Source organism: Colletotrichum graminicola (genome assembly GCF_000149035.1).
Source record: "Colletotrichum graminicola M1.001 genomic scaffold supercont1.23, whole genome shotgun sequence".
Classification (NCBI taxonomy): Eukaryota; Fungi; Ascomycota; class Sordariomycetes; order Glomerellales; family Glomerellaceae; genus Colletotrichum; species Colletotrichum graminicola.
This window is the reverse complement of record NW_007361027.1, coordinates 164,703-175,691: the sequence shown is the minus strand read 5'-3', so window position 1 is coordinate 175,691 and position 10,989 is coordinate 164,703. Positions and strand designations below refer to the sequence as shown.

Sequence of the window (10,989 nt, the reverse complement as noted above, 5' to 3'; positions counted from 1 at the left end):
GCAGGGGGCTGTCGTAGGTATTCGAAGACGGGGAAACATCCCATTAGCTGTTTCTAAAGTCCCTTGTTCCTAGGACCCATTTATATCAATTTCGTCATGCCGAGATGCCGAGGAAACAGCTAACGTCCGCAATAGCCCACGCCGGGCAGGAAGCCAGCCTCAGTAAGAGGGGCTTTGTTAGCGGACGTTTACCATTTCTGCGCCTATCTCGGCTACCTGCCAGACAGGAGATCCAGACATCGGCGTGGGATTACTCACTGCTTCCATATCTATACCATACGACTCCACACAGAACTTCCGCTATTGGATACACCCCTGCAAGTATGGCAAACTGTGGCCTGTATCCTTTGACCATTCGCTGTATGTAACTCTGGATCCTGGCTTTAAGACATCAGCACCTCGTTGTTGAGTGTTAATATCTACACTCGGCAATTTCTAGGAACATCAGTACGGCAATCGCGCAAATCCAGGCTTGTTAAATTCCATAATTCAACTGCCGCAATGGATAACACTCAGAAAACAAAAGAAAAGCGCAAATTTCAAAACCGTATTGCCCAGCGGCGCTTCCGTGAGTGAATCACCAACGTCCTTCATACAGAATAATCTACTAACATTACCATGATGACAGGGAACAGAAAGAAAGGAATCGATGAGTTGTTTTCGCATCCAACTCGAGATTTCCAGACTGTCGACAACACTATCCAGGAGAGCTCCAACTTGGCATGGGATCAACAAGACACGCCGCCTCTCCCGTTGCAATCAGACCCCCAGAATATCTTCAAAGACACAGAGGTTGCCAATACGTTAGGCATTGTCGTTGAGGACCCGTTGTTGAGTGACTTGGGTATATCCATCTTGGATCAATGGCTACAGGACCCGTCCTTATTGTCGCCGCTGAGCGGTGCTGATTCCAGCACAAACTCGACAGAAAGCAGCCATTATCTCAATCAACATCAGACTGATTCGGTGATGCTCTATGCTGGTAATCTTGCCCTCGTTTCCAACAATAACAGCGACAGCAGCGGTGGCGGCAGCAGTTACGGCAATATAACTCTCGAAATTGACTACGCTAAGCGTTCTACATTGCCCGACAACAATTTACCTACAAATCGTTCACACGGAACGGCTGGACATACCTCGACCGTGGAAGGTGGACACACGGCGATGCAAGATATTCTAGTACCGCTGTTGATAAATGCCTCCTCTCCCCTCTCTACGAATGATGTGGTCCAAAGCCTGACAAATGTAAGTAGAACCGCGCCCGCATTATGGGTTACTATCTCTGATCATTGACAGGACGAAAGAGAGCCAGTATTGCCAGGGGAAGGACCAAGGATATCTGATCAGTCTGCAGCAAGGAAGGAGCCAATTTGTTGTGTGGCACACAAGGCAGAGAAAATGCTTTCAGAGGTGCAAAGGCTCTATGAATTTGGATTAACTTTTGGCCTTCTAGTAGTTGAAGGTAATGACATATCAGATACCCTTCATTTCCTGAAGGTGAGGTTCCGTCAGATGGCACATTGTTCCTATCAAGGGAGAAAAGAAAGGCCGTGTAAGTAGAGTATTTTATATCCTAGACACTGTGGAACATTCTACAATAGACATTCAAGATTACCAGTTTATCGTTATTATTGATATGTCGTGAGCCCATATAAGCCACAATTGCCGCACTGCAATTATGTATCCACGTTTAGCTCATCATCACATAATAAATCAACTCAGCGGCGACCAGCGCAGACTAACAACATCTCAATCATGGGCGTCTCTCCTCGGCTGCAGCGTTGAAGCCGTATATATCCCGCTCGTTGGAGGAATTACCGCCATCAGTTGGTTTTCTATCTTCGCGACCCCTGTTGTTTCCGTGCACCTTTGATCTCGCCCCTATCCTTATCTCTTCCATGTTCGTGATCAGCTTTCCAAGTGCTAGGTCGGAGAAGGCTGCCGGCTACCTTTCGTAATTAGAGACAAGAAAATATTACTACGTCGTGAAGCTGGAATAGCTTCGTGTGGCTAGTACCAGGAGACAACGCCACGTATGTGGCGTATCAGCCGCACAGACCATGTGAGAAGGGTATTTCTACTGCTTCTCCGGTTTATACATACCCGGGGGTGTTAGTAAGCAAGCTGAGAAATCTAAACACCCCCTCCTACGGAGGGGGCGAAAAAAGGGGGGTCGCACCAAGAAAAGAGGGGTTACACCCACATCACAAATAGTATCACTTTTAGGTGTAATATCTAGTATAACTAACTATTTATTTCTTAAAGTAATAACTATAATAACTATATATAATAACAAGAGTAGTATTAATTAATAGCCCTAAATTAGGGCTTTCTAACAGTACCTTTAATTTTTTATTTATATAATAAATATAAATTTATATTATAAATATAATAGAGCTACTACTAGATATATTATCTACTTTATACTACTGCTTCCTTCTTTCTTATAATAATAGGGGGGTAACTAGAGGGTTTAGTACTTACTAAGTGCTTTACTAAGTATAAATATTATATATAATATAATAATATATTAATATATATTATAATATAGTTACTTATAATAGTAGTGTTATTAATAGATATAGTAATAGTATATTATTATTATTATTATTACTATTAACACTAAGTATACTAACTAATTTATTACTGCTTTTAACCTTATTATTATCTTCTTTAAGGGGGTTATTAATATTAGTAAACATATCTAAATTAAAATCTAGCTTTACTACTACTGCTATAGTATTAGCTAATACTTAGTTAATATTACACTAACTAAGGGGTCTTACTAAATATTTAAATTAGTTAAGTATATATAGTAGATAAGGAGTTAGATTAATATTAATAGTAAATTTCTTAGGCTTTATATTATACTAGTAAGGATCTAAGGTATTAAATAGGATATAGTTATTAACTTCTTTAGTATAAACTAACTACTATTAAAAGGTTAGTTACTTTCTCTTACTATCTACTAGTTAATACTTTATTATATAATATTATAAGCAGACTTTTTTTTCCTTATTATAAGCAGCCTTCTTAATAAAGGCTGTTTACTACTAGATCTCTACTTACGTAGCCTTAGTAATTTATTTATTATATACCTCTTATATATCTATAATAGTAACACTTAATATAAATAAATATAATAGCTTTATAGCTTAGTAGGCTTATTTCTTTTACTATAATACAGCTAACCTTTTGTTATAGTCTTTAATATACTACTGCCTGTACTTATAGCTAAGAGACCCTTTTAAAATTACCCTTTTTATTATTTTATATTACCTCTTTAAATATAGGCTCTATTTACTACTATATTTATTCTTAATATACTATATTATAAGTATTACCTTATTAAATTTATTATTATTTAGTAAGAAATATATAAGGTAAGATAGTATCTATAGCTTAGCCTCTTATATCTTCCTTACTAGCTAGGCTAGTACTATATTATTATAAATAGGCTAGATACCTAACTTCTTAAACCTATTTATAATATTCTTTACTATAAAGGCTATAGTTATTATAGTAGTAAGGGTAGTAATAAAGTCACCCCTTATAAATATAAGGTTACTATCCTATATATAATAGTAAAGTACTTATTATTAGGCCTTCTTAAATAGTTAAAAAACAGCTATATCTATTAGCTAAAGAAGATAAGTAATATAAAGTAAAAAAAAACCTAAGATAATATTAAAGTTAATATAGTATTTTATAAGCTTAATATTTATATAACTAGTAAATTTATTAAAAAGGAAAAGCCTATAAGGTTATTAATCCTTTTTAATAGTCTTATAATAATTATAATATAGTATTTCTTTTTTAGTCTGTTAACTATTTAAGTTAGTATACTATATAGTATAACTACTATAGCTATATACGTTATAACTAAAATAGTTACTAAAGAAGTAGCTTATATATATATACTTAGTAAAGTATTTATATAACTTAGTGTTAAAGTGCTATATATAGTCTATTATAACCTCTTAATTAGAGAAGCCTATTATTAAATATATAAAGCAGACACCTTCTTAAATCTAATAATCTACCTAAGTAGTAATTAGCTACGTTTTAAAAATTATATATACTAGTATACTATTACTAATTATATTACTATATCTAACTATAGTTAAAGTCTTATAGTTAGATAGGTTAATAATCTCTAGATATAGGCTATGTTTTAGCTACTTAAGGACTATTACATAAAGCTAGCTGTTAAGGCAGCTAATTTAGCACCTAGATTTATTAGCGTTCTATATCTTAAATAGGCTAAGATTAAAGTCTGTAACGTTAGCCTAGTACTAGGTAAAGAAATCCTAGATAGAGGCAGTATTAAACTTAGCTCCCTTCTAGTATACCTTAATAGGCTGGATTACAGCCTTACCCTCTAGCTCTAGGTGGTTAGTAAGCTAGGTCTAGATAAAGTGGTTACTATTAACAGCTAGCTAGCCCTAGAGGCTATAGAGGAAGTTAGTAGTTTTTTTAACCTAGACTAGGGCTACTAGGAAGCTAATTTACTCTATCTATATAATAAAGGTAGTAAGCGCTAAATCCTTAGCTAGGGTTAATAGCTTTAGCTAGCTGCCCTCCTCTAGGCTAGCCTAGAGGTTACTGCTATTATAGAGGGTATAGAGGTGCTAGTAAATTAATATATTAGATACTTTATACTGCTAGGTAAGTGCCTATATAGTAAGTATAGTAGAGGGTAATTTACTAGTATAGTTATAGGTATAGGCCTATTGTTAGGTAGTAAAAAGCACTTTAGCTGCCTTCTTAGTAGGGGTTATATACTTATTACTTTAGTAAGGTATAATAGATAGGTTAAAGTAGGGTAAGTAGTTTAGTTAGTATTAATATCTGTTAATAACTTATCTAAATATTTAATAATTTTAGTAAGAATGTAACAAAAAGTAGGATAAAGTGGGGACAGGGTGTGACCCCCCTTTTCTCAGTGCGACCCCCCTTTTTTTGCCCCCTCCGTGAGGAGGGGGGATTTAGCACATGAGAATCCTGACTAAGCCCCCCGAGTACTTTCTAAATAGAACAACTACTTTTCTCTATAATGACCATACGCTGCGGTTCATCACATATTACATGTCTATTTTTGGTTTCATGGTTGTAGGTATTGCTTTGTACTATTAAGATCTAATAAACTGTGAATAAGGGAACAGCCAGCATTATAACACGAAGTGCAGGCCTTTTCTCTTGCCTAATAAGCTTGACCCCCAAATGTCGATTCTTTTTAAAACGACGAATCTGGAGCGAATTCTAGACAGCCCCTACAGAAATCGCGTCGTTTTCAATGCTCTCAGCCAGCAATACAGACGCTATGTAAGCTCTCAAAAATATACCACAAGCCACAATACCCTCTTGCCTCAGAGTCAAGTCCAAGATAGGCAGAGTTTGGTTGATGATGAGGAAGAGGAAGAGGTTGGTGGTGATATATGTCTCCAGCTGTTCACACCGTGTGATAGACTCCCCTAAGTCTACGATGAGCTGTTGTGCCGAGGACAATTGCTGTTCCTTACCGGCCGTGCTCTCCCTGGCAAAATTGATGCTCGGAAAGGATTCACGGATGAGGCGCGCAATCTGATAGGCCTCTTTTTGCAAAACCCGGGGGTTCTCGACGTCTGCCGTGGTGAATCGGTGGCTTTCTACGACCGGAAGCCAAAGGGTAAGCACATGCATGATACCTTCCCTTGGCATCGTCCAAACACTCTTGCGCGCCGGCTTGCGGATCTCCTCGTGGCCGTCGCGGTAGATTATGAGGTCAAGGAGGCCGTGTTTATCGTATGCCATGGCATCCGCGAGCTTACTCTTCAAGAGCTTCCGCGAGATGAATCTGTCGGCTAGCGTGATGTAATATCCCCTTTTGAACTTGACTTGGGTGGCGGAGGGCGCGTGGATAACTGTCTCCCTCCAGCGTTCCAGCTTCTCTCCAGATAACTCCATTCCAGTTGTTTCTATCATAGTGGAATGGTGAGTTTCGTTGAGGATGTCCTGGATCTTGGACTCAATAAGCAAAGCCTTGGAGCCCAACAGGGAACAAAAGATTCCAGCGTTGCTTTCGCTCTGATGTCCCATGAGGATGCCCGCTAGTGTCTTAGGCTGACCGTCGATACTGGAGGCTATCAGGGCACCAGGGTGATCTGATGCAAGATGAAAAGCGGTAATAACGCAGCTGCGCGTGGTGCCGTCGTTGTTGCGATAACGATGATGGACCAAAGAGCCCGCATTGAAAAGCACGGTGATGGGCTGCTGGGGATATTCAACTTCCACCACTCTAGGGGGGCAACCGATGATGTCCTTTTGGAAACTGAGAACCTCATCAACGCTCTTTTCTGTGATGAAAAGGCTGTCATTCTCAGTAGACCAAGGCTGAGACCTCTTGTCTGTCCGTATCGAACGGGTCCCCAAATGAGTACCAGGCAGGAAAGTAAAGTTCTGACCAGTCGGACCTTTGACTTCCCCTTTCTCCCAGCCAAGGAGAATCTTGTATTCTTCTCGAAATGGAGTGTTATCGACGTGGAGCATATTGTCTTGCGCATTTACCGACAAGGGCGGAGTGTCTTTGCCACGCGCATCTGTCATTCTGACAGGGCCACCCATAACATAGGACATCATCGCAATAAGGAGTGGATGTATTAGAGCGTCATTGTATGCCGGGTTGTTGATGAATCGAGGATAGGCAATTAGGTTGGCGAAGGAGTGCAGAAAGGCATGTGTTCCAGCATCGTTCATGAGACTGGAGAAGTCATCGACAAGATGGCGAAAAGAGGCAGCGTCAACCAACCCGGCAAAGGCGGCGCACCCCTCCTGCTTCAAGATATTTGCTAGTCTTATGAACCTAGCCTCGGTGGCTGTATCGCGCCAACCCGGACGAAGGGTTTTCATCAAGGCCATGCGGAAGGTTTCTTTGGATGTGGCATCGGGACCGCTACGGAAATCGTTTGTTTCGAGGCTTAGGAATGGGCTGGTAGATTCTGACAAGATTGAAGCCACCAGCTTCTCACATTCCTTTTTCGTGACTTTCAAGGAGAGGCTGACAGGAACAAGTTCATCTTCGTAATCGGGAAGAATCCGTGCAATACGGTCCCGTAATTGTCGCTCTTGTCTCCGAGTGGTCTTCATGTTGCTTGTATACAACAACAGATGTATGTGTTTTCGAAGTGCTTTGAAAATACAATAACTTCTCCAAAGGTTGAGATGAGGAATCAAAGGCAGATGCGCCCATGTAAACGTTTAGATTAACGTATTATAGATGTAATTAGAAGACCCTGTTTAGCCAAGTGCACGCTCGTGAGTTCTATTGTTAGTAGCAAGCAAGTGCTGCCGACTTTGACTCCCGTCTGACCATCTGACTGACAGTGGAGGAGCAGGGGATAAGGGGGTCCCGCGGGCTTGGGTAAGCATCCTAGATAACATGCAGTAATGACATTTCTATGCATGCTTACACGCACGCTTACAGTCTGACCCACTTTGGCTCAGGGTCGAATGGTAAGTTTAACGCAATGTGAGCAAAAACCTCTCGATGACAATTACGGCCTGTCACACATCAACCTATGATTGAGTTGTCCACATTTCACAGTATTAGGCACGCCCACTGACTGAGTAGCCGGCCTCAGGGAATGACCTGCCACCCAAACGTTGTGGCATTCTTTCTTTGCAGAATACAGGCTTTCTTTACTGAATTCTAATCACCATGCTGCCGTCGCCTAAAAGATACAACCGGCTCAGTCGATGTTATTCCAACGATCTGAAATCGACGGAAACTGCAAATGGCGGCAACTTTGGCCACCGAGCTGGCTGTCGGACCCCACCAATGGCATATATCACTCTTGCCTTTCTTTTCGCGGCTACATGCATTCTTTTTGTATATGTGGCCCGCCAGACTACCTGCGGTTCATCCTTCTGTCCCTCGCTATCCTCCACGATGGTTCATGAACCCCCGGCCCCAACCCCGATAGAACTTCACTGCGGCAATACCTCTACCGAGGCTCGAGAACTCGGATGTGTGTTTGACTTGCTCACCAACAATTGGATGCCTGAGTATTGTTCCGATCCCGCTACAGATGATGAACATCGCGCCTGGGTGCTCGAACGGAGGCGCAGCCTCGGGCCATGGGCATTCTTCCATGATGACAAGGCACAACACCGAGTGGCCTCTGAAGAGGCTTTGTCGGACCTGGTCGGAAGTCATATTTATACGACCACAGAGAATCACCTGGCTCACTGTGTCTTTCTCGCCCGACGGATGCATCGGCTGGTCACGGGTGAAATAGCCGCAGTTGCACATAACTCGCTCGCACATACCATGCATTGTACCTCAGCCATTCTGAAAGTCATCGGAGGGATTGGTGATGAGGTGCAACCGCAAATAGGATCCACGTTTGACGTTGGGGTGGTTTCGTGTCTTATAAATGAATAGCAACTGAGTTTGGCGTGGAAGTATTCCTGGTCACTTGTCCAACCTAGATTCCCGATGGCCGAAGGAAAAAGTTTAAATGCTGGAAAACATTATTAAGGAAGCTGAAGGATTTCTATCTAATCATATTCACCCAAATCATGGTTAGGGTAGCAATAGCGAATACAACCGGTTCGGCCTAATCTTCTAAAAACTGACGCTTTCAGGCGTTGTTATAGCTTTTTTAAAAAGTTGTTCAGCTTAAACATAACAGTATTGGAGTAGGGCGGGGCGATCAGCCAAATGAGAAAGGAAACATACCCGATCAGAAAAACTTGACATCCGATCGGCAAGCTGAAAATATAAGCCAGCAGACGATAGAGAGAGAGACAGATCATACACAATTCTATTTCCTCACACAGACCTACCTTTGCCTAATCAAACTAGGGCCTTTCTATGATCTACCTTCGGATGTGATAACACAAGACGATTGGAAACTTCTACTTGCCTAGAACAGTGTACTGCTGTGACTGGTCGGAGGACTTGACCTTCACGATTGAAGCCGTTCTGAGACCGATCAGTATGACACGTACACCGATTGGCATGGAATCTTGTGTTGCTTTTGGTGGTTGTAGTGTTCTATATAGTTACCGCACCACAAAAGGTCCCATCATGCCCTATGCGCTTACAGTATTCAGTTTAGGAGATGGTCTAATACATCACGTTGATTGCGTTTGAACGAGATATTATCAAAGACTCTGCAAATATTAGGAACAACAAAAGCATTTGGTAGATTCTAATCAACGTTTTATTATATCTCCAACTATATATAGTTGATGTGCATTACTCCTGCGGACAACGGCTGCCATTGCCGTAGTATAACCGCAATAAACGCGCAATATTAACTTTATATAATTAAGCATGGTTGGGAACATCCCAAAGCGGACGCTTTCCTACGCATAAAAAATTAGTCATCTAGAGTAAACCAAGATTCTGTTACGCAAAAGACTAAACCAGCATACCGGTGAACGGATTCATAGTGAGTCCAAAAGGAGGAACTGAAACTCTCTCTAAGAAGGAAGTTATTCTTTCTGTGTTGGCACAGATGTGCGGTGTGTGGTGGATATTGACCGGATTCGGCTCATTTTCCCGCCACTCGAAGGTCATAAGCGCCATGTCCGCGTGGCACAGCTCCGACTGACGAAGACTGCATAAAAACAACGTGTTAGTACAACCTCCAAATGAAGCTCTAAATAATTTGAAACTCAAAATGAATAGCGAAATTTCGTCTCACATATCAATGCAATGGTCTGGACGCAAAACATTAGCCGAGTACAATACATATGCCTGGTGTTGGACCACTGACCTATATGTGTTGGTATTGGAGAATCAGGCGTTGGCTGATACATTGCAGCTACACGAGGGTAATCTTCAGGTAGCATGTATTGTCGAATCGTTTTCTAGGGTGTTGGTGTAAGTATTCGATGAGCGTAGGCAATCGAAGAGGAAGTCTACAACTAACAAGGCAGTGCAAATTGTGAATGAAACTGAAAGTGCCCATGATGCCCCCATCTTCGTCTTGAAATTCCGTAAGAATACTTGTTGGAGTGCTGTGTTCTCGCCAGCCAGGCTTCGGTATTCTCACAGTGAAGTCTGAGTCAGAGTTTTAGTGTTTCAGTCGTAATTCAACGAGGTGTGTATGTAACTTACTCCGGAGCATCATCGAGTCCCATGCATGGTCAAGTTCAGGGCGAGTTACACCACGAAACTCGCCATGATTTGAAAATTTATCGTCGTAGCTCTGAAGTTCGAAGTTGATCACGTCCTCTATCCACTCTGTGATCATTCTTCAATCAGACTGACCGCTCAACTACACAAGCATGGGGGATGAACTGACCTTCATGCGGCAAACGAGGATATGTTATCATTTTGGTAGCTTCATCAACAACCTTTGGTGTAGTGACCATAAGAAGCACCCCGATGTTAAGAAGCAAGACAAATGCATTCACCGCTAAGAAAGTCCAGTTCCGAAGACGCTGTGAACTAGTCGTCTTCATACGCTGCTCACGGTCCAGAAGCGATTGGCTTTCAGAGTCGGATTCTTCAGCGTCCATGGAAACCGCTTCAAACTTTACCTCCTTGGAAGCCATGTTTTCGCTCAACGTGATGTGGAAAAAAAGAGCCACGGCAGTAGCAGCGGTAGAACATACAGCAATAATGCAAATGCAAGAGATATTAATCGCCGTCCGTAACTTTTAATACTGGTGTTACAATAGATCCAATGCGTACCAGTCAGTATGATGAGACGGACCAAAGCGAGAGAAATGTTACAGTTGTGGGGCCATTTAGTCGCGGGCAAATGTGGAGTCATGCAAGCTGACGTTGACTGCATCGTGATTTTTGAATGCATACCTCAATATTCCCACCCGATAGTGCAAAAATATGAGCTAGCGGCATACCAAGATGGTAATTAGGTTACATCAGGAACAGGGCCACAATCGCAAGGCAACTGTATGCACTTCATGGCTTCATGTATGCTTACGGTCAGCAAGGCATCGAAGGCCCACGCGGCAACGCACGATTATATGCGC

General features: G+C 41.7%; 4 protein-coding genes across 4 annotated transcripts; 2 read left to right on the top strand and 2 right to left on the bottom strand.

Annotated features, from left to right (window-relative positions):
- Positions 1-501: 501 nt before the first annotated feature.
- Positions 502-1,286, top strand: GLRG_06226 (uncharacterized protein; the record flags this gene model as incomplete). The annotated part of the gene is made up of 3 exons (XM_008096911.1): positions 502-568; positions 629-1,179; positions 1,254-1,286. 3 exons carry the CDS (start codon positions 502-504, stop codon positions 1,284-1,286), a joined length of 651 nt encoding a protein of 216 aa, XP_008095102.1.
- A 3,976-nt stretch (positions 1,287-5,262) lies between these two features.
- Positions 5,263-7,125, bottom strand: GLRG_06225 (uncharacterized protein; the record flags this gene model as incomplete). Its single annotated transcript, XM_008096910.1, has 1 exon — positions 5,263-7,125. The coding sequence occupies one exon, from the start codon at positions 7,123-7,125 to the stop codon at positions 5,263-5,265; it is 1,863 nt and encodes a 620-aa protein (XP_008095101.1).
- A 571-nt stretch (positions 7,126-7,696) lies between these two features.
- GLRG_06224 (uncharacterized protein) lies at positions 7,697-8,422 on the top strand (the record flags this gene model as incomplete). Its single annotated transcript, XM_008096909.1, has 1 exon — positions 7,697-8,422. The coding sequence occupies one exon, from the start codon at positions 7,697-7,699 to the stop codon at positions 8,420-8,422; it is 726 nt and encodes a 241-aa protein (XP_008095100.1).
- Positions 8,423-9,313: 891 nt separating this feature from the next.
- On the bottom strand, positions 9,314-10,548 carry GLRG_06223 (uncharacterized protein; the record flags this gene model as incomplete). Its single annotated transcript, XM_008096908.1, has 7 exons — positions 9,314-9,351; positions 9,421-9,605; positions 9,693-9,708; positions 9,765-9,858; positions 9,921-10,051; positions 10,109-10,234; positions 10,296-10,548. 7 exons carry the CDS (start codon positions 10,546-10,548, stop codon positions 9,314-9,316), a joined length of 843 nt encoding a protein of 280 aa, XP_008095099.1.
- Between the last annotated feature and the right edge of the window lie 441 nt (positions 10,549-10,989).